Genomic DNA, 23,702 nt, shown 5'->3' on the forward strand with positions numbered 1-23,702 from the left:
GGACTTTTAACTGTATGTTAAATTCTGTTCTTCTAGACCAATCTTAGCAATACAGACATGCTATTTGGCATCTCTAGTGGACTGGCTTTTTTTCTGAAATAATTTTGATAACTAGCAACACTTCACTAATGTTTCCCTAAAATAATCTTGTTAGTGACATACACATCAGTAAATCACACTACTCATGCAGGGTGAGTTATTTACCATGGCACAACAGTCATATTTTGCTGCCAGTGGTGAAAGTGAAATGGCACCAAGTCAATCATGTGTTGTTATTTGGCATTGGGGTTCCATAATGCTTCTGTAGTGTATCTCTGTATATTTATGCTATGCTGAGGGGGTGCTGGACTCAGCCAAGGTGAGAAAGGCATAAAAATTGAGAGACATGTACCAAGGAACTTTGGGCCTAAATACTCTAAAGACACCAGATCCCATCTGCTCTTGAAAGCTAGGCAGAGTCAGCACTGGTTAGTATTTGGATGGCTGATTGTCAATGAATACCAGGTGTTGTTCAGAGAAAGGAACTGGCAGAATCACCTAAGAAATTCCCATGAAATTCATGGAGTCATTGTAAATTGAAAGATGACTTGAAACACACATACACCAAGGAGCTCAGTTGGCTACAACTTTCAAGCCTATATCTACTTGATGCTTATGAATGTGTTATTTATTTAGTGCCAAGTGTTCTTTTTTTACTTCCAAATTAATATGTCTTTATTAAGGTGCAGAAAATCTAACTCCTATCGCTAGCCACAAAATAAATGCTAGGCTCAGATCAAGACTTTTGCCCTATATAGATATTCTGCTTTGGTGTCTATTAAACACACTTCTCTGTCAAAGACTTAGCTGAAAGCATTGTTTATATGAAAAAGCAATATTTACTACTGGGATTCTATGCTTCCAGATATTCAATACAATATAAAAAAGGGTGGATAACATTTGGCTCTCCATGTATCTTGGACCACAGCTCTCATAAACTTTTACTATCAGTGAGGGTTGGTGGGCCTAATGGGAGTTGTATCATTGGCCAAGCTTGAAGAGATGAAGACTTCCCATATTTACTATACACTGAATATATAGACACTTACTGAATATATGATATTTCCAAAATATTTTGAATATTATATAATAATAATAATAATAATAATAATAATAATAATTTGTATATTTCCCACCTCTCCCTATACCATCAATGCGCCATTACTGCACTGTGGCATGTCCATGATGCAAGTGTGGCACCACGATGTGTGGACGCTGCCGCCCTGTGTGGACGGGTGGCCGCCATAATGGGGCCACCACCATGCGCTAGGGTTCAGGAGCATGAGGATGCTGCGTGCTCTCGAACCCTAGTTACGGCCCGATGATGGCGTTTCCCGCCCATCTGTCTCGAGCCTTTGATTACTTTTTATATACAAACACATGCAGGGATCTAATTACTTCCCTAGTATGTATAACAAATGAAGTCTTCATCCAAACTACATAAATTTTGACACTACTTTAACAGTCATGGCTCAATGGTATGGAATTCTGGGAATTGTATTTTCTTGTGGCACCAGAGCTCTCTGACAGAGAAGGTTAAATGTCTCACAAAACTACAATTCCCAGAATTCCACAGCACTGAACCATGGCAGTTAAATTGGTGTCAAACTGGATTATTTCTGCAGGATGGATGCAGCCAAAAATAAGAAAAAAAATCCAATTAACTAGAACCATAAATGTAACCGGGAAAAACTATCTATACAAAAGGATAGCTTGGTGGGCAAATATGCAGTCAATTGATGTAAAATGGCAGCCATCCTAATATTAGATTGTCATAACCTAGACAACATACTCTTGTATCAGTAACATAAACTCCTGTAGAAGTCCACACCCACTGTGACAAACTAGCATAAATGCTGAAATAGTTTTTTTTTAACCTACTATTCATGATACCACAAAACTATTATTACATTCAAGGAGATCCCTCCTGTTAGGATGATTAAATAAAGTGTTTATATTTAAAAAATCAAGTTTAACCTGAATTACTGATTGTATAAGAAATATAACTGAACCACCATATAGACTGGAGTATAGTAATGCTGGTCCTGACGACCTCTCGAGGGATAACAGCCAAATAGGAGAATATTATTCAATAGAAAACAGGAGTACCCAATTTAGACAGGAAACAGTTTCCACAGATCAAAGATTTAAAGGGGGCGGTTTGCCTCCTAAAATGCAAAAATCTAGGTTAAGTATGCCTGTTTAAGTATGTGACTAACATCATATATATATTTTAGAAAATGCTGTAAGATTCTGTTCATGTTTTTTTTTAGGTACAGGTATTGGATAATACTTGTTTTCTGAAAACACATTAAGAAAGGAAGCCGGAATTTTCTACCACTTTACTTGATCTCTCTCTCTCTCATAGCATACTGTTTTCACATCATTCTAATCTGAACAGATTAATTTTGCACTTTAAAAAAAGGACAAAAATCTACCAACTAGGCTGAGCCGCCATTCTTTCCATGTAATCTTTGGCCATGTTGATGGCTTCCATGTTCTCAGGATAAAGTATACAGAACATCGCCAGGGCGCCCAAGTTGTTGCCGTAAATTTCATTCCATCGAGCACTGAAGTCGTTGGGATCCCAGGGAGGAAGGTATTCCAAAGGATTTGACAGCATGATCTGTACAGCTTCAACCAACTGCAGTGCGATGTGTTGGTGTGTAGTAGTGGCCTTGGCTCGCAAATCTGGCATCTCATCTCTGGAAAAGTAGAGCATTGGGTAGCTATCGTAGTTGGCATTAACGAAGGGAACCACAGTGCTCCAAGTTTTGTTGGTGCAGTAGACTACTGCAAAGCAAACCATATATATGAAAAACACACTAGGAGCCCCCCGTGTGTGAGTCCTCATTGTGGCATTAGAGCTCCAGGTCTCAATGGCAGTCGAACCATCTTTGAAGGAGCCTAGACAGCAAAAACAAGAATAGAAAGGTAATTAATCCTAAATCAAAATTAGAAGTAGAAACATCATTCACATATACTTCAGATCCTTGCAATGCCTAAATTAGCACTTGATATAATTTACAATAATCCTGCATTTACATGTCAAATATTGAAATGAAACATAACCAACAGAATTTTATAACCTCTTTTACTATATGACACTGAAAGGCACTCCCACGGCATACAGTACTTGCAAATTTGCAATACATAATGCTGTACATGGAAAACACCTCATACCTTATCCATACACGGAGGAAATGAATCCAGTATGTCAGTCTCTTACCCTTCCTTCCTCCCTGCTCTCACACACACAACCAGAAAACCAGAAAAGAAACAACAGAATCTACCTGTTTGGTGATGATTTCTTTGAGCTGTGGATAGGAGGACTGCTTGGAGAACCAGAGACATCCAAGAAGAAATCTTTCACTTGACACAAATTTTATGATCTAAGTTATAAAACATTTTGATACTACTTGAGAGGTACAATATTTGACAGGGGACAGAGCTGGTGGACATATGTACATGCAACATCGTGGTAAGCATAACTATAAGCTGCTGCCAGGTAGGTCAATGGAAAAGGAAAATGCAAGAGAATAGAAGAGTTGGTGATCTAAGTGCCATCATGGAAAGACCTAAATGACTTTCACAAAGACCAGCATGTATTTTCAGCATACTGCTGACAACAAAGATGTGATTTGATTTATAAATTTAAAAAATTCTGTGCTTTCTGGTCTGGTTTATGTGGTGAGCTATAACTGACTGCAGAGTAAGAATACATATGCTTGTCATAGCCATGGGAGAAGCCAGTTAACTATGCTGACCTTCGTGGAAACACTTGAGATTAAACCATCCCTTTTGAAGACGTAAAATGCAATATTACTAGAAATGGAAAAGCATATTGTTTCCATGAGTTCTACCTTTTTTCTGCTAACAACTTTCCCCAGTTTCTCCCTTTGTACTAGCAGTTAGGGTTAATAACCTATGCTGGTGCTAGCCAGTGTATGGGTATGCTGTACTGTGAACTGCCCAACTTTGTTTTGTTTTTCTGAAGGCATCCCATTATGGACAGATAGCACTAGGGATGGAAATTCTTGATTTTCCACTTCCCAACAGGTGTTGAGAAAAGGCATTGATATTTCTTCCCATACTGTCAAAGCATTCAGGGTATTTTTTTTTTCCTGCAAAGGATGGAAAACTCCCCACAAAGTTAAAAAATGGCACATTTTCAAAAAAAAAAAAAACCTCATGCAGTTTCTTGTGTAACTTTTCTGAAGTACATGTGCACAGTTGCACGTCTGCTTCCAGAAACAACTGTTTTATTTTGCACAATGATTTGAGAAAGAGAGAAAAGATAACACAGGAATAGATGGATTAGATACCAGCAATTAATAAATCAAGGAGTACTGCATACTGGAGTTTTGGGGCTGTTTTTATAGTCTTGCTTGATAGAAGGGCCAAGGTATGGAGCAAAAATCACAATCAACCCCCTTTTACCCTCTAAGGAATCCCAAACAATGGACTCTTTGGGCTCTGAGTCTATGCTCCCCTTCTTGTCAACTCAGATTCCCCAATTCTTTTTTCATCCCTGCTAATTTGCTACATCCCTGCCAAGGCTTCACCTCTCCTGTTCCCTCTTGCCTTTTACTGCCTTCTCCGGGCTGGTTTCTTGTGCAACTTGCTCCCTGAACAATCTGGGCTCTGAGTCTGAACTGCTTTCTTAACCTGCCTGCCTACTCTGATTCTCCTTCTCATACCTGCTCATTTGCTTCATCTCTGGCATGGCTGGTCCTCTCCTACCCCCTATCCCCTTTCTCTGCCACTCTTTCTCAGCTCATCGTCCAGAATCAGTGAACAGGCAGGTCAGAAAGGAGTGAAAAAAGGAGGGCATGGAGAGTTGCAATGGGTAAAGTGACAGGAGAGGATCACCCTTGGCAAGACTGAAGCAAATTACAAGGAAAAAACAGTCATAGTTTTTGTGGGTTTTTCAGGCTATGTGGCCATGTTCTAGAAGAGTTTATGCTCTGAAGATGCCAGCCACAGATGCTGGTGAAATGTCAGGAATAAACTCTTCTAGAACATGGCCACATAGCCTGAAAAAACATGAAGAACTATGGATGCCAGCCATGAAAACTCACAGTCATAGTTTTCACAGTTAACGTGCACAACTTTAAGGCTTATCATTCAAATAATGCTCAACTCTTTTCTGTCCTTTTCAGTGTTGAGCCATTCAGATGTTTTAAAAATTGTGTCATTTTAGTAGTTACATGTACAAATTTGCCTTGGAGAGTTGCTCTGTATTCCAAAGCTATGGACAAAGTTGTGCTGTGTGCTGTGCTGAGAATAACAAAAAAGTTCCCTCAAGACGTGGGAACTTTCCAAGTGCTCTTTTTCTTTCTGCCAGTTTGGTTGGGAACACCAAATTTTGACCACATTCAGGAAATTGTTGAATAGCCTTTCCCTCCCTACATAGCGCAGGTTAGTATAAAGGTGATCCGGACCGAATCCAGCCCCACTCTAGGTTAACAGTTCTAATATACAGACAACCTAAGTAGGCACAAAAAGATTTTTCTGCCTTCAAAACAGTTAAAATAGCCTAATGTAAATCATTTCTCACTGTGCTTGTACAAAAGGAGGAGGGGTAAGGAGGGAGAGTTTATGTTATTACCAGCCAACACTGTGCTGAATTGGCTGATGTTCACAGCTGTGGAGCAAAGAATCTGGAATGTGGGAGGTTTGCACAGGGGTCATTTAGAATTGTTGTATAAGGCCTCCAGTTGTGACAAGCCTTCATTAAGACGGAGGAAAAAGCAGAATAGGATTCTGGAAATATATTTGAAATAACTAGCCTTTAGGGCATGTGTGTTTTTAAAATCTTACTTAGATTAAAAGAATCTTTCCATTTGCATGTGGAGATTTACAGTCTACCACTTAAAAAGAGGAATGTTGGGGTGGGGACACATATTTTCTACAATTGTATACCTGTTTTAACAGGGTTGAAAATGGCAATCTTAAAGTTTTTAAAAAACTGTTTAAATATAATCACATAGACAAAAACCTTTCAAAACTACCAACCAATTCAACCTAGGCTTTAGATTTTAAAAGGCTAAGATCTCTGTGAGGAAAGTCAAAGAATTCCTGAAATTCTCAAGAGGGGAAAGGTTAGGGAAAGCAAGACCAAGAGAGATGGATTTATGTAAATAATGAACAGTAGTTTTTAATTATTAAAACCAGAACTAGGCTGAGGGCAAAGAAATGGCATTCAAGGCCTATTCCACAGTATTTTTCCTGAAGAAAAGCTGTTTCATAAAATTCAGAAAAGGGGAAAAGCATGTAAGAAGCTAATGTAAACAGAAGCCACACACAGAGATCAAGTTCTTTAAATCTGGTGGCCAGAAATTAAACTAATAAATTCATGTTCGAGCACAGGAATAAGGATTCAAGGGAAAATATTACACACATAACTAATAGGCTTCTTCTGAAATTATCTGCATCCTTGGGGCATATAACCAGCTCAGAAAATTGCACAGAAAACATGCAAAGAATCTAAGTGCATGACCTAGTGGAAATAGCTGTATTGTTTCTATACATAGTGATATAATATATGCATTACTTCTTTAGTGATACACATATAAAACCAGTAGAAATGTTTTCTATTCATTATGAGCATTATGAGCATACAATGGAACCACCAATACTAATTATTGCAATTCATTTTCATTCACATTGCAAAACTGAATTCCACATCGATTATAGAACATATTAGAAATTATTTTTCTTCAAAGGCAATGAAAATAGTTTTCCTGCTATCTGGATAAAACTATGTCTGGCACAGAGCGTGGAAACAATATGAACAATGACATCAGAGAAGACTGGGCCTCCAAGGATGGGCAGAATCATTTCTGAAAGGTGCCAAGATTAAGTGTCAAATAAATGAAACAGAATTCACAAGGAGAATTTGTGTGTGTGTGCGCGCGCGTGCGTATGCACACAGCTAGGGACTCGGAAATAATTGAGCTCCCTGAAACCTTGGAAGCAAAAGAGGAAGCCGGCAGCTCTTTGCTTCCTTCCTCAGGCTTCAGAGAAGTCCCCGGACCTCTCTGAAGCCTTGGGAAGGAAGAAGCAATGAACTTGCGCTCCCCTGCCCTTGCAGCACCTCAAACAGCCTGCTAAAGCTATTTGAGACTTTGGGAGGGAGACGTGTGAAAATACTAGTCCTCCCCACATTATTTGTGAATTTTTTACTTCTGCAGGGTCTTTTGCCCCTAACCCGCGTGAATACTGAGGGATAACTGTATAGCCTACAGCACCTGGCATTTGTTGCCAGTCTCCCTTCCAGTTCCTAACTGGGGCTGACTTGCTTAGCTTTGAAGATCAGATGGGATCTGGTGCCTTTCAGGTATTTCAGGTATTTACTGTGTATACTCATGTGTAAGTTTAGAAATTGTAGTTTAAAAAATTGACCTCCAAAAAACCTGAATCAACTTATCCATGGATCAATGTAAATAGTGGACTATTAACTCTTTTCAAAAAACAAACCATTCCTTTCTCTGAGTAGTGTGTTCAAAGGCAAGATCTTAAGTCCATCCCAGGACCACCTGAAAGAAGTGTGCACTCCTTATACTCTCTCTGCCATGGTAATGCTTCTGATTTTTGTAATGCCTTGGTAGGAAAATGGCAACTTCTCTTTCACCACACCAGCGTGTGGTTGCCGTGGCCCTGATCTGGCATTAAAAGGGGCGGTCTCTACAGTCCGAGATAGTGACACCATTGCTTTCTGATTGTTCCATTTACACAAATTTTGTTACATGCAAAAAAAATTATTAAACCTATAACCTTCCGGCTATGTGTACAAGATGTACAAGGTGTATATGAAACATAAATGAATATTGTGTTTAGACTTGGGTCACATCTCCAAGGTATCTCATTATGTATATGCAAATATTCCCAAAATAGCTGGTTTCAAACACTTTGGGTAAGGGATACTTAGCCTATAGGCATAATTCTGTCCATTATGTTGTATGAAATTTAAAAAGAATTAGGTTTTTTGTCTACTGATGACAAATCACAGCAATGTTTCAGTAGCCAAACTAAAAACTGCCTCACTACAGTGGAGCATTCTTATCCATGGACTTGCCATCTGCAGATTTCAGCATCCACAGATGGCAAGCCCCCAGTTATCTCCAATGGCGGCACAGGCACATGACTGCATTGTCATTAGGGTCAGCCTCCAGTTGTTCTTAATAGTGGCGCATGGACATGTGTACATGCCACCATTGGGAACAACGGGGACTGTCTCTAATGGCCATGTGCATCTGCCACTATTGGGGAAGTGGGAGTTGACATCCTGTGGATTTTGGTATTCATGGGGGTGGTCCGGAATGGATCCCCTGCAGATATCAAGGTCCCACTGTATTTAAATTCCTTGTTGATTCTCTTATCAAGATTGTTTACATTGATGTCAAGTGCACTTCCACCATGTTTGCATGCCAAAGGGAGCAATCTTAATGGAAAATGATAGATTAACTCCATTAAATTTGATCTAATATAAACTGGTTTATGCTGAAGGCTTCTTCTGAAGTAATCTTGGGCGCGTTACAGACGGGCCCTTTGCAGCGCGTCCATGACGTGCTAGGGTTGCCTTGGGGCGGTGCATGCACACGCCCCGCAACCCTAGCACGTCATGCATGCACCGCAGTTGTGCAGCACCATACATACGGCGCGCGTATCTGTCACGTCGCAGCTGCGCAGCTTCCAGACGGAGCTGCACAGCTGCGACATAACAGTGCTGTTTTGGGGGCTTTGCGGCGCCACAAGAAGGAGCTGCTTTTTTGTGCTCCTTCTTTGCTGCACAGCTGCACCGCGCAATTTGTATGCTGCGGCGCAGCTGTGCAGCAAAGAGAGGCGCCAAGGAGGCGCCTCTTTTGGGCAGTCTGTAACGCGCCTAAGTAATGTACTATGTGAGCTAAGGGGATTCATCTAAATAATGATGGTCTCTTTTACAACTGGTGCCACATTATGGCACGCGCACGTGCGTGCGCGCGCACACACACTAATAAATGTTGCATCAGTGATATCCCAAAGGATCTGTTGTCTCATCTCACTCCCTGCTCACATCAAAGAATACTCCTCCCCTTTTAAAAAATGTGATAAAGGGAGCATGCTGGTACTAATGGAGCAGCAACCAAGGTATCTGTTTCTGTAGCAGTAACAGGCTAAATCTGGGCCCAGTTTTCCTATTTCCAACCTCTGTATGGAATCCTGTGTATCATTTTTAATGATCTAATATGTGCTCTCAACTTAAGAACAATTAGAAGTTGATTTTTTTTTCTGTGTATGAACTCCAGAGTCGTATTCCAGGCTTTTGGTTTTGAAAAGACTGGCCATGTTAAGTCCTAAAGCCGATTATTGCTCTCAACATAAGCCCAGTGAATCAGTGGCTGCTTGTTAAGTCAATACTTTGCATAAACCCGAGTTCTTCAATTTTCTACTCTTAACTATTACCAGCAATTGGGTTATTGTATATATTCTTAACTAAATATGCTCACAAATTTAAAACAGTACTAAGAGCCAAAGCAGACCCCTTTGAGCGCTGGGTTGGGGCCACAGCAACCACACGCCACACCCCATTTTGCTGGCTTTTCTACCACAGTGGTGGCTTTTGGGTGTTTCTATGGTGTGTGGCATATAAACGCTGTGCTGCTGGAGTGCCGTAACATTTCCTGCCAAGTGCTCAGGCGGGTAATGTGAGATCAGCTTGGTGTTGGGGTGTGCACCATCTAAACACCATGCCCCCACACTGCCCCAAAGCTGGTGTATTGTGCCAGTCTGCTTCGCCAGTAAGTTACACTAAGTCCTTTTACAAAGAGCATACTGCCCTAAGAAGTAGGCACTCTTCTTCTCCTATATGGCACATATTTAACAGTTCTTCCACAAGTTATTTAAGAATAGGTATACATACTCCTTTCTTGCAGGCATTCTAATAAATTCTGGTTAGACATCTGTCAGAAATATTTTTGGTATGGTACATTCTGTTTCAAATTCCTTCTACCTTCCAAACATTTGGGGGGGGGGGGGAATCACTCCTACAATTGTTGAACATTCCCAGGGCAGTCAGATACAGACACAAACACTGAAACAAGACATCAATCGCCTCAAGAAAAAGAATGAATATAAGTATTATGCCAGCTGTCATTTTACAAGATCTTCCCTGTTTCAGAGGGGTATGGAGAATTTCAAGGAGATTTCTTTGAATGCATCAGTGCAGGGCTTCAGGACTTAGCTTACTTGAATAAGGTAAGCTAAAGAGTTTGTGCTCCTACTTTTGAAAGTTATGTGCCACTCTCATTGCTTTCCAGCATTCCTAGCTTCTTGTGGTCAGAAAGCCTGCAAAAGCTCTACTGGTTTTGGATTTCAACTCCAGAACACCTGAGTATTAGCCATGCTTCTGAGCCTTTGGGAAGCTGAAGTCCCAAACTCTGAAAGATTTGAGAACCTCTAACCTTGAAGACTTAACACCACAGCCCTGTCTTTCCAGCTTTGCTCTTTGCTGACTGCATGAATGATCAGCAACTTTGTTGTTGCTTGTTGTTACAAGTAGTAATAAAATATACAAAATAAAAGTATCAAGAGAGATAAACATGTGATTTTTAAGAATCATTGGACATGACAATGATTTCTGGTACTAAAGAGGAGAGATTTGAGATATGGAAGGCATGCATGGGGGAGTGGAGGTCTGGAAACAGAGCACTGGAACTTATGAGGAACAGAGCATTTCCACTAGCTCCATCAAAGGAGAAAGTAGTCTGGCAAGCCAACAGTGGTGAGAAATTCACCCAAGCAAGCAGTACCATCACAGGAGAGAGAAAGAGATTACAACTAGAGATCAGGCAATGAACTCAGGAAATTCAGTTCTGAATTACTTAACATTTCCAAGGGTGTCATCACTCATAACAACCATGTGAATTGCAAGATATACAATCACAGTGAAGTAATCACTATATTAACATATTCTAAAGTTCATGCACAAGCTTGCAGGATATATAGGTTGAGCCGCCCTTATCTGAAAAACCTTATCCAAAAACCAAAAATTTTCATGGGTGACTAAAATAGTGACACTTCTGCTTTCTGATGGTTTAATGTACACAAACTTTGTTTCATGCAGGAAATTATTAAAAATGTTGCATAAAATTACCTTCAGGCTACTTGTATATGAAACATAAATGTATATGAAACATAAATGACAAGACTTCGGTGCGTTACAAACCACCATACAGAGACATCCTCAGGATGCCCTAGGTTTAAAAAGGGGCGTCACTTCTTGACACCCCCAAGCCTAATACGTCCTGAGGACGTACAACATGGTGGTGCCCCATCTACATGGGGGCCGCCATGATGGCATCACGAATGCGCCACCTCCAAACGAGGTGGTGCGGCCGTGATGCCGTCGTGCCGCATGAGGGCGCTTACCGCGCCCTTTCGTCGGAGCAGGAAGGAGCTCCGAAACGGAGCTCCTTCCTGGTCTTGCATCGCTGGGCGCAGCCTTTAGATGGCAGTGCCCAGCGACGCAAGGGAGAAAGGGGCCAAGCGGCCCCTTTCTCCTCTTCCCTGCCTCCGCGGGGTGTCCTTGGGGCTTGAAGCCCCAAGGACACCCCTTTCCAGGCCTCAGGGAAGGGGCCTTTTGCCGCTTCCCCACGGCCTGGAAAGCGGCGGATCGGGGCCTCAGTGGCTGCCGCTCTCACCGCTGAGGCCCTGATCCAGCGGGGAAAGGGGCGGGTGCAGGCCGCCGCTTTTCGGCGGTCTGTAATGCGCCATAGATTAGGGTTTCATTTCCAAGATATCTCATTATCTACATACTGTATTTGCAAATATAGATATTCCAAATAAATAAATAAATCCAAAATATGAAACACTTTTGTTCCCAAGCGTTTCAGATAAGGGAGACTCAGTCTGTATTTTGTTTTCCCCTATGACCCAAAACCCATCAGATGAAAAGACAGGTGCCAAGATCCTACATCGGGAGATTGGGCATAAATTCCACTAACGTAGAACTATGTCCTATCAGACTGCATATAGCTCCTGAAACCCCCCAAAGTCCCCAAAACCTCACTATTTATTTTTTTCAGGATGATTTTGGGGCATTTTTTTTTACCCCTGAACTGACCGCCTCCTAAAAAACCACCCAAAGAAGTGGTGGTTTGCTTCCTCAATCCCCCAGAACCCACAAAATTCTTTTTAAATTATGGGGAATTGATGTTCAGGAGATTTCTCACCCCCAAACCAACCTGAAAGACCCAAAACTGCCTGCAAAACTTCCATGTCCAATGCCTCCAAATCAGCCAAAATGGTCACCCCAAAATTCATCAGTGTGAGCACTGGATGAGCACAGACAAGAATGGCCACCACCTCCTCTGCATTAGGACATCATTCTCCAGGACCTCGAGAGGATCCCAAGGAGGCCACAGAGAATCATAGAATTATAGGGCTGGAAGAGACCACAAGGGCCATCCAGTCCAATCCCCTGCCAAGCAGGATAACTTCATCATTGTACATCCAGCACATAAATGAATGATTCTCAGCCACTCCCCACTGGCCAGTAAAATGCTGTGTTGTGAAGCAGGTTTTGAAGGGATTGTGCATTGTGCATAGGAAGTAGTCAATTCCTCCCTATGCAACTACCAGTACATGTACAGATACACACACACACACACACAGAGACAGAGACAGAGAGAGAGAGAGAGAGAGAGAGAGAACATAAATAAGGTCAGTCCTCCATATCCATAGATTCTGCATCCACAGATTCAACCATCATGAAATGAAAATATTAATTTTTTAAAAATCCAAAAAGCAAACCTTGATTTTGCCAAGACTAATTTTCTAGTTAAAAAAATAAAAATGAAAATGCTTTTAAAATATAACAAATTATTTTAGATTATCTTCAATTACCTTGTATCTACACATGGTATGAACGAAATACAAATGACATGATAACATCTATTTATTGAACATCTATTTATTGAAAACAGTAGCAAAGCTTAAATGCATAAAATAAACAAATGCCCAGTCACTATTTTATCAATTCTGAATGACATATCAGAACAGAAAATATTCCCACAAGGTTTGGCTGGGCAAAACTGCAAAGCGTTCACCAATTAAACTGAAAAACATAAACAATAACTTCTGTATTGCTGACATCATCTTAGAAAAAATGTACTCTCCCTCCCCATGATTTAGATGGTCAGAAATGATGTTACATGTTTCCTCAATAATTTGTTTCTGGTTATTTGGCTGCCTTTTCGAAAGTGTAAACAGATCTTTCTAGGCACACATTTTGCAGCTTTTCCTTTTATGATTATGATAATAGCAGCTGTGAATTCTCCAAATATTACTAGACCACAATCTCAGAAAGACCACTCCCTATCAATTTGCTCGAGGGGTGCATACCGTACATAACATTTAGACTAGAGTAGTAGACACCAATGATCTTAGTCAAATGGACTTTTCACAAACGAGCAAAAATAATGTGACAGAGTAATTTTGTTCTTGAAGTCCATCTACTGGGTCAGATAAGACTGCTCCCAAATTTCACTTCTGACAACAAAGCATAATACAGCTGGCCCTCCTTATCCACGGATTTTTTACCCACGGAGTCAAGAATTCATGGCTTGAAAATATTTTTAAAAAGTATAAATTCCAAATAGTAAATCTTGATTTTGCCATTTTATTTATTTATTTATTTATTGCTATGCCATTGTATTTAATGGGACTTCAGCATGGGACTTGAGCATCCATAGATTGTGTTATCCACGAGTGGTCCTGGAACCAAATCCCAACAGATTCTCTTAAGGGGATCTGTTACGGATTCTCCCCATAAGGGAAATTCTGTGTATGCTTGAGCCCTATTCAAAAGAATGGGGCTTGTGCCCGTGGCGTGGTGCTCACGCCACAGGCGCGCACACCATTACCCCTTCTGGGGTGTGCTGATCATACTCCTCACGCGGCTTTCAGCATATGCTGAAATCCATAATTTTGGCTTCAAAACCGGCCATCGCCTTATATATGAGGTTGACTTATAATCAAATATATACAGTACTCTAGCAGCAATGTCCACCAGATGTTGCTATGTATTTTGAAGGAAGATCAAATTCTCATATCACAAATCCCATAACATTCAGGATAAGTTGTTTTCTCACTATCTTTGTTCTCCTAGTACAGTAGTCCCTTGGCTTACCGTTCTGGACCCCCCCCCCCCTTGATCCGGAAAATGCGTAAGCTGAAGTCCCATTCAGTTGAATGGGACTCATGCTCGCGGTGTGGGAGAGCGCATGAATCATGGGAATGGGCGCACCATTCATTCTCCCATTGTATGGCTTCTGCGTAAGCAGGAAGTTGCATATGGGGTACCTGCCTATGGTACGGGTACACTGTATCTTCCTTTTTATTTCCACAGAAATTAAATTAAAGAAGAAATGATGATACAGCTGCACAGTGTGTTTGGATCAGTAATCCTTTATCTAGAACATCAGTTCTCAACCTGTGGGTGGGGGTCGAACTACGCTTTCACAGGGGTCATCTAAGACCATCGGAAAACACATAACAAAAATAATTTTATAGTTGGGGGTCACCACAACATGAGGAGCTGTATTAAAGGGTCATGGCATTAGGAAAGTTGAGAACAACTGATCTAGAAGCACCCCTTGTTAGAGCTTACTTCACAAGTGCTGCAGTACAACAACCTGTGTGTCTATTTCAGTTGTGTATGTTCTGTAGTCATGATGAGCATAGGAAGCCAGGAACCTGGTGGCCTGTCCATACTGAAGTGCTGGCTCTGGGACAAGTCATCCTTTTCCCCTGTGCTGCTCAGCATGGGTTCAATCCAGTTGTTCACATGCCACAAAACCATGCACTCACCCTAGGTTTTAGGGGAAACACTGGGGTTTTCCTTGTCTTTGTGTACTCTGGGACAAAGTCCACTTAATGGGGAAAGCCCACAGTAGTCCACCAGAAGTCACCATGCAAACAGTCAGCACCAGTCTCAATGTGAGCACAGGGTTTTTCACCTGCACAGTCAACCCCCTAGCCTCAGATTGCCTTCTCCCTACTCCTCTAATGGGATTTCCCTTTTCATATATATCTTTATTGCTGCCCTCAGGATGCTCCAAACTGTGCTTTGCCCTGTGGAGGCCACATGTGCCTTTCCCCAGAGGGACTCAAAACATTCATCTCCTGTTTCCTCTTGAATTTCCTTTCCCACTTAACTACCCTTCATCTTAACAGTGCCAACCTACACAATGTACCTGCTGTAGCTTTCATTCCTCCTTGTGCTAATGTCCCTCAACCTTCTCCTGTACAGAAAGAGCTGTGCTCACACATCCATCATGTGCTGAGTTACAGATTTCTCTGCAGGCAGAAAATATTTTCACATGCTATTCCAGAAAAATGTCATTTCCCATGGATGCTATGGCCTTTATCTGGCTGGATGGTGTGGGGGTTCATGTATGTTATTTATTTTATTTAATAAAATATTTACATCACACTCTTTATCACAAGATTTCAAAGTGGAGGATGAATAAAATCAGTGTAAACAGTTTAAAATAATATTGAATTTAAAACAATGAAAGTATTTTTTAAAGAATAAAAGCAAAATAGTTGGAATCTTGTAGGTGACATACCGTATATACTTGACTATAAGTCGACCTCATGTATAAGTTAAGGGCAGGTTTTGGGACCAAAATTATGGTTTTTGATATGACCCATGGATAAATCAAGAGTAAAGTTTAGAGGCATCTAACAAAGGATGTAAAGGACGAAGCAAAGGAAAGCAATGCCAAAGTACTTACAAAATTCCAGCAGGCATAACTGTTTGTGTTCATACTAAAGGCTGGATGGATGAGAAAATAAAGGGGGTTCACTGATGCCAGGGCAGATGACACTCTTGCCTTTCACCAGGGATTTGTTCCTTTTTTAATGAGAGTTAAAGCACAGTACCTACATTGACCCATGGTTAAACTGACTCAGGTCGACTCAGGTTTTTTGGATCAATTTTTTGACCTAAATTTCTAGACTTATACATGAGTATATGCATATAACCTGGGGTTACATAAGCATGTCTTTTTAAATTCATTTGTATATCAGGCAGGTTATAGATTAAAGCATGATATGACATATTCTTGCCTAATAAAATATTTAAAAAGCCCTTTTCCTGGTTACTAAAAGCATAAGTAAGTATCTCTAATTATCATTATTTCATTACTTACTGTACAGTGTCCAAATCACGACTGAAGTTTTTACTACAAGTTGAGTCTCCCTTATCTAGCATTCTGAAATAAGAAATACTCTAAAATCCAAAACTTTTTTCATTTGTGGCTGAGATAGTGACATCTTTGCTTTCTGATAGTTTAGTGTACACAAACTTTTGGTTCATGCACAATATTAAAAAAATGTTTATAAAATTACTTTCAGGCTATGTGTATAAGTTATATATGAAATATAAATGAATTTTATGTTTAGACTTGAGTCCAGTTTTCAAGATATCATTAAGTATTTGCAAACACACACTCCAAAATCCAGATATTAGATTTTCCAAATTGCTAGCCCAGTGAACAGAATTAGATTATTCACAAGAGTTAATTTTTAATATCAAAACTTAATTTTTAAAAGTCTATTTTCAATTTGATAACTATTTTATTCCCATTTTTAGGTCTACAAAACTGTAGCAGATTCCACAATATGCTTTGCATATACAGTGTATTTTCTGCAAATATAACAGACAGAAAACAAGCATAAACATTTTGTGAAATCAAAGGCTTTCATGGCTGGCATACATAGTTTTTTGTTGGTTTTTCAGGCTATGTGGCCATGTTTTAGAAGAGCTTATTCCTGACGTTTCACCAGCATTTGTGGCTGGCATCTGCAGAGAAAGCATTCTCCAAAGATGCCAGCCACAGATGCTGGTGAAACGTTAGGACTAAACTCATCTAAAAAATGGCCACATCGCCTGAAAAACCCACAAAAAACTATAAACATTTTATTCTGACACCTTTAATAATCTCTGTTATTATTCAGCCACAGGAAGTTACCTACTCTCTTGTGAAGCAAAGAGGTTTACACTGTATTATCCAATACTAAAGGGAAGAAGAAGAAAAACTAGAAGAGAATGGAGAGATTAATCTCCACCTATCTTTCAAGGATTCATACTGTAATCTTGAGATTGTTAGGAACAAATCCCAAATGATGAATAGCTGCCCTGTTTGTGCATGTCTTTATCACCAGGGTTCCTGTCCTTTTGGAGCCTTTTCCTGTAGCATTCAAACTAGAATCCAAATTGCAGGGTGGTAAGCAGTGCTCAGAACTTTAATTCTAAATTGTTTGATTCTATTTGGCCATCTCAAGATAGTAATCCTGCCATAAGAGAAACTGTCTTTCTACAATTCTTTTCCCTTCACTCTTTATACTGTACATGTGCTTTAACACTGACAAATACAGAGTGTGTTGAGATGAGATTATGTATGGGATTATATTGTAAATCTCCCACAGTACAAAGCAAATAGGAAGTAGCTCACAGTCCAAGAAGGCTAAACCAGCAGCAACAATGGAGATTATCAGACAAGGGATGTCCTGTCTCTGTCCTTCCCGTGTGATTGTGGAAAGGACTTTCAGACGGGATTCACACTTATCCCGTTAGGGAAGTGCGAATGATGGCGACTGCACTCAGGCTTTCAGATGAAATCCTGCAGATCCATCATTATCCCACCATTTCCTTGTCATTAAAGCAACATTGGCCAGCATTTTGCATTAAAGGAAGTTTGCATTAATGCAATGCTGCTTTAATGACAGGTTAATGGTGGGATCAACACTACAATTTGAAAGCCTTTTGTGCCATCACAGTCATGGACGGGATAAGGATGGAGGAGTAATCCCATCCCTATCCTGTCCGTGTGTGAAAATCTCCAATGGTGGCTTCTGATACCTCTTGCTCTACTTGCAGTGGGCTTTCTCCCTCTTTTGCCCCTTCTCTTTCCCCAGATCTCTACAAATCAGAGTAAAATCCAGGGTTAAAGAGTCCAACTGGTAGCACATTTTTCTAACTCAAAATATAACACTGTCTTGTTAATAGTGGTCCCTCCTACAAAGCAAAGAGAGTTTAAAATATATGAACATCCCACTCAGAAGTGTGCATCACCTTGTGGGTGACAGGAGGGAAAAGGGAACTTAAAATTCTTAACACGGCAATACAGGAAAAACAAAAATTGCTATAAGGCTCCCAGTTTGTTTACAAAATCTGGTATCTGTGTACAGTATTTAGAACTGGATTACTGAATAATCTGCAGCGTCCATGTTTATACCAGCAGTGGCAGGAGCCAGGGAGGGATCTTATGCATTTCTTTTTTTCTCTTCAGTTATAGAGATGTCCAAAAGCACTTCACATTTCACATGAGACATTTCTCTGAGACATCTGAATGGACACCTTCTATATTACATTTTAAAATGGAACCCACATTCCTTTAAAAAAGATTATACAACTTTGATGTGCCTCCCTTACAGGTAAGTAGGGTGGCCTTTCACATCCGCTGGTATTACAGGGACAAGACCCCTGTGAAATTTGGAAAACTACTATATTTTTACCTGAGAGAATACTTCTCTAGGAATCTCTAGGTTCTCTAGGAGAACCTACAAATGCCTAGAGAAGTGTTCTCTCTAGGAATCTCTAGTTCCTCCAGCTTGACGTCTGGCAGACGTTGTCCATAGAATCACACTGGAAGAACAAGAGATTTCTAGAGAGAACATATTAATCAAATCCATGAATAATCAAATCCCCAGAAATCAAAATTGCTAAAGTAGAGGGCTGACTCAACTACCCTGAGTTCTTTTCCAGCTTTCTTTTGACAGTCTTATTAGAGATTCTTTTTGCTGACTTCTTGGGAGAACTTGGCAGTTTGTATTTGTGGTTTTGATATCAATTATTACAGAATTAGAACTATAACTATTCTGTATGGACAGAATACAGTTCAGAATAACAGAAGAGAAGTACAGACAGGAGGCTCCATGCCGTGCTGCCCCAGCAAGCCCTGTGTCTGTGCTGCAGAATCCCCATGCTGCAGCATAGATGTGCCTCAAAAAAAGAGCTGCCTAGAGCAGTTTCTTTTTTGTGATACCGGAAGCGGGAAGGGGCGCCGCCATGATGCCACTTCCTGCTAGTGACATCTGGTCGCTGTATGGTGGCGGTGGCATCATGGCGGCCCCTGTTTGGATGGGAGGCCACCATGATGCTGGCGCCCATATGTATTAGAGTTCGGGAACATGCGGTTGATGTGCACTCCTGAACTCTAATATCGCTGCTGCCACACCACATAGTGCCCGTGTGTACCGAGCCAGAGTTTAAATACACTGAATGGGGTGAGCTTTCTACATTGGGTCAAACTGTTCCAAATATTTGCATATCTTGATGAAAAAAAAAAAAAACCTGACCTCAAACATGCACCTCCAGCCTCATTCTCAAGGATGTTCAATCTTTAATGCAAATACAAAAAGCCCTACCTTGGTCAAACCAGAATGAGAATTGTACAACTTTCCAATATCATCAGGCTGCAACTTCCAGAGACCCTAGCCAGCAAACTAAATGGTGAGAAGGCTGGGAACTGTGGTACAAATTTATGGAGAAATCTTACATAACCTACCTAGGACCCATTCCCACTGCACAATTACAGTTCTATGATTCCACTTTAAATGCCATGACTGCATCCTATGGAACTTTGGGATTCATAGGCCCAGAACAGACAGGCCTTTGCGGTGCCCTCATCACATGCGAGGGTCGCCTGGTGGGCAGAGAGGCCACACGCCCGGCAACCTTCGCACGTGATGAGGGCGCCACAGCTGTGGTGTGCTCACCAGATGGGGTGCGTAATGGTGACGTCACAGCTGTGCCGCTTCCAGACGGGGTGCCACAGCTGCGATGTCATTGCGCCAGCTCTGGTGATTTGCGGCGCCGCAAAAAGGAGCTGCTTGCAGGCGATCCTTTTTTGCTCTGCAGCAGCGCCTCAGAATTTGTTTGTTGTGGAGCTCCTGCAGAGCAAAGAGAGGCTCCAGCAAGCCACCCTTTTTGGGCAGTCTGTACCATGCCATTAGAATTATCTGGCTGAGAATTCTAATGACCTGAATTGTAAATTCCAGGATTCTATAGGCTGCAGCCAAGTAACTTAGGCGGGGTACAGACCGCCAGAAAGAGGTGGCTAGGAGCCGCCTCTCTTTTTCATGTAGCAGCACCGCAGCAACCAAATTGTGTGAAGCGCTTGCACAAAAAAGGAGCGGTGAAAAGCAGCTCCTTTTTGCGCCGCTGTAAACAGCTGGCAGTGGCGCAAGCACGTCATTGCCGCACGGCTCCATCTGCTGCGCAACAGTGACCTTATAGCTATGTGTGCCATCCGCACAATGCCGCACAGCTATGGCATCATGGCGACGTGCTAGGGTTGTGGGGCATGTGCACGCGCCACCCCGAGGCAACCCTAGAATGTTGCCATGATGCCGCAAAGGGCCTGTCTGTACAGGGCCTTAAAGTGGAATCATAGCATTATAATTTTGAAGTATGAAAGGGCCTTTATGCACAGATGTGTACATTTGTTCCCAGCTGGAGTCACAGATGGACTTGGAGCAACATGGGAGAGTCATATGCTGTTTATAGAAGTGCAAATTTCCTTTTTGTGGTCTCTCTCACATTTTAACAATAATCACATGTGGCCCAGACAGTGCAAAAGGATCAATTGTACAATTTAGCATTACCTATAAAAGTGGTCTGCAGTTGTTTTTTAAAATACATGCAGCTGGAGGTGTAAGTCCCATTTGTCTTGAAGAAATTTTGTTGTTAACTGCCCTCCAGTTGACTTTGACTCCTGGTGACCCTATGGACGAGACATCTCCCAGACTCCTTGTCTTCAACCTTTCTGCTCAAGTCCTACATGCTCATACCTGTGTCCTCCCCGATTGAGTCTAACCATCTGGCATGTGGTCTTCCTCGCTTTATACTGCCTTCCGCCCTTCCTAGTATTTTTAATTAGTCTTCTTTAATTAGTCATTTTTCCTCATGTTGTGGCCAAAGTATGAGAGCCTCAATTTATTCATCCTTGCTTCCAATGAGAGTTCAGGCTTGATCTACTCTATAACCCACTTATTTGCTTTCTTGGCCTTCCACAGGATCCTCACCACTCTTCTCCAGTACCACATATCAAATACATTGATTTTCTTCCTATCAGCCTTTTTCATTGTCCAGCTTTCACATTAGTATATGGTGATGAGGAAAACGACGACTTGGACAATTCGCACTTCAAGGGTCCTAAACTCTCCCTGGAAGGCAAGATGATCAAACTGAGGCTGTTGCACTTTGGACTCATCATGAGAAGGCAATAATGCTAGGAAAGGTGGAGGGGCACAGAAAGAGAGGAAGGCTGCATGCTAGATAGAAAGACTCAATCAGGGAGGACACATGTATGAACTTACAGGATCCAAGGAGAGCAGTGGAGGCCAGGCAGTCTTGGAATTGTTTCATCCACAGGGTCACTATGAGTCAGGAATGACTTGAAGGCAGTTAACAACAATCCTCACTTTGGTGTTCAGAAATGTATCTTTACACTTTATGATCTTGTCCAGTCCTTTCACAGCTGCCCTTCCCAATCTGTCTTCTTCTTATTTCTGAGCAAATATGCAGCAGGGTCATTCTGTGAAGACCCATGGCTGGCTGCAAGGTGGCATTGCTGCAGAACAGCCCTGATCTCTGAAAGCATCACCACAAGAGGCTAAAATGTTAGACCTTCAAAAGTTCTGCCTTTTTTCCCTGCCTAAACAACAACTTCACATTTAAGTGCCAAGATCTGCTTTCGTTTTGCTCTTGGGGTCTACAAGGGAGGCTGGCCTCTTGACTGCAGAACCAAACTGATGAACCAGTCAGTCTGAACAGTGCTCATACACACACACACTGTTCTCTCACACAAGCACAAACACATTCTCTCGTTCACACACTCTTTCACACGCAAATATTCTCTCTAGCACACACATTTTCTCTCTCACACATACACACACTGTTCTTTCACACATACACAAACATATTCTGTCACACACACACACTCAGAGACAAATGTTCTCTCTCACACATACAAATACTCTCTCTCACACACACAAACATTCACACACACAACCAAATATTCTCTTTCACACACACTTACACACCAACGTTCTTTCCCTCCCTCCCCTTCTCTCTCTCTCACACACACACACCCTCCGGGCCCAACCCACTCCCCTTCCTTATTTTTGCTCGGAGTCCCCAAGACGGAGGGAGATGAATCACTGGGCTCCTTTCCCACGACTTGGTTGGAAGAAGGGGAAAGGCCTCTCCCTCCCATCCCTGGAACTCGCCTTCTCCAACTTCCAACTTCTCTCCTCAAAAGGGACGTGTCTCCCCAGAAAGAGAGGGCAGAAAGAGTGTGTGTGTGTGGGGGGGGGGTGTCCCAAGCCAGGGAGGGAGGCTGGCCCTGGGTGCGTTGCCCAAAGAGGCACCTCCTGGAGACCCCCGGGAGGTGGGCAACGCACCCAGGGCCAGCTTCCCTAGAGTAGCCCCCACTGCTCCCTCCTCTCTTTCTCCCCCTCACTTCCCCTCCAAGCCCAGAAGAAGCAGCAGCAGCAGAAGTAGAGGGGAGCCAGCGCCTCCTCTGCTCTCCTCTTCCTCTTTACCTCTGCTCTTCCTAGCGCAGCCTGCCTCACTCCATGGCGGGGAAGCCCACCAAGGCCAGGGGAGCCCCTCCTTTGGCTTCTCCGGGACGAAGCAGGAGGAGGAGGTCTCTGGCCGCAGCGCTGGAAGGATGCTGGTTTGGGGTGGAGAAAGGAAAGCCAGCGCAAGGAGAAGGGCTTTTGGAAGAAGAGGAGGAGAAGGAGGCTCTCACGTCAGAGGAGGAGGAGGGGGAGGGGGAGGGGGAGGGCAGGGGTTTGTGTCTCTGGGGAGGGGTCAGCCCCCCCTTGCAGTGAGAGGAGGAGGAGGAGGAGGCCTTTTCCCGCCAAAGCAGAGGGGTCTCTTGGAAGGGGGACCCAATGTCTTGCAATCCCTTTGAGATTCAATGAAAGAAAGTCATTGGCAGCAGGAGCTTTCCTAGATTTCTGACTTACTTCCTCGGATGCAGTTGGATATCATCATTATCATCACCATCATCACCACCACAATAATGTAGAGAGAGCTTGTAGCCCCTTTGAGACTCACTTGAAGAAAGAAATTGGCAGCATGAGCTTTCCTACTAGGCTTCAGTCTTCTTCCTCAGATACATGCCTTCTTTTTCCCAAGCAGGGTGAGGAGAGGCTTCCGCTGCCAAAGGAGGTCAAAAAGGAGGGCATGCGATGCAAGGGGAAAAAATGGAGGACCTGACCACCTATAAATGTAGACTGAACTCTACGAAAGTGCCTGCTGCCCGCTTCTTTCTTTCCTTTTTGAGTCCCAAAGCTACTACAAGCGGTCTCCCATTGCCCAAAATTGTGTGTGGTAGTCTATCATGCAATAACATGAAACCCCATGATTGCGTTCGGATTGCCATTGGGTTATACTTCCAATTTCCCTTGTCTGATAAAGTCCAGAGGACTCTCTCTCTCTCTCTCTCTCTCTCCATACTGAAGCTCCAGATTAGGCCTGCACAACTTGGTCATAGATAGGGGCCAAAATTAAAATAAGCTAAACTTCTTAGGGCCGCAAT

General features: G+C 42.2%; 1 protein-coding gene across 4 annotated transcripts in view; it reads right to left on the reverse strand.

Moving 5' to 3' along the window:
• DSE (dermatan sulfate epimerase) overlaps nucleotides 1-22,862 on the reverse strand; it is a 47,519-nt gene extending 24,657 nt beyond the window's left edge. Inside the window, exons 1-2 of one of the 4 annotated variants that reach the window (XM_042445321.1) lie at nucleotides 22,699-22,862; nucleotides 2,478-2,946 (exon numbers count right to left, since the gene is read on the reverse strand). In XM_042445321.1, the coding sequence (XP_042301255.1) occupies nucleotides 2,478-2,893 (416 nt within the window). In that variant the 5' untranslated portion in view covers nucleotides 2,894-2,946; nucleotides 22,699-22,862. Of the gene's footprint in view, nucleotides 1-2,477; nucleotides 2,947-3,332; nucleotides 3,380-20,757; nucleotides 20,866-22,698 lie in introns of those variants that run through there. The other 3 variants (XM_042445319.1, XM_042445320.1, XM_042445322.1) reach the window with 3 other exon arrangements.
• Nucleotides 22,863-23,702: the final 840 nt, after the last annotated feature.

The sequence above is a fragment of the Sceloporus undulatus genome, chromosome 1, assembly GCF_019175285.1.
Source record: "Sceloporus undulatus isolate JIND9_A2432 ecotype Alabama chromosome 1, SceUnd_v1.1, whole genome shotgun sequence".
Classification (NCBI taxonomy): Eukaryota; Metazoa; Chordata; class Lepidosauria; order Squamata; family Phrynosomatidae; genus Sceloporus; species Sceloporus undulatus.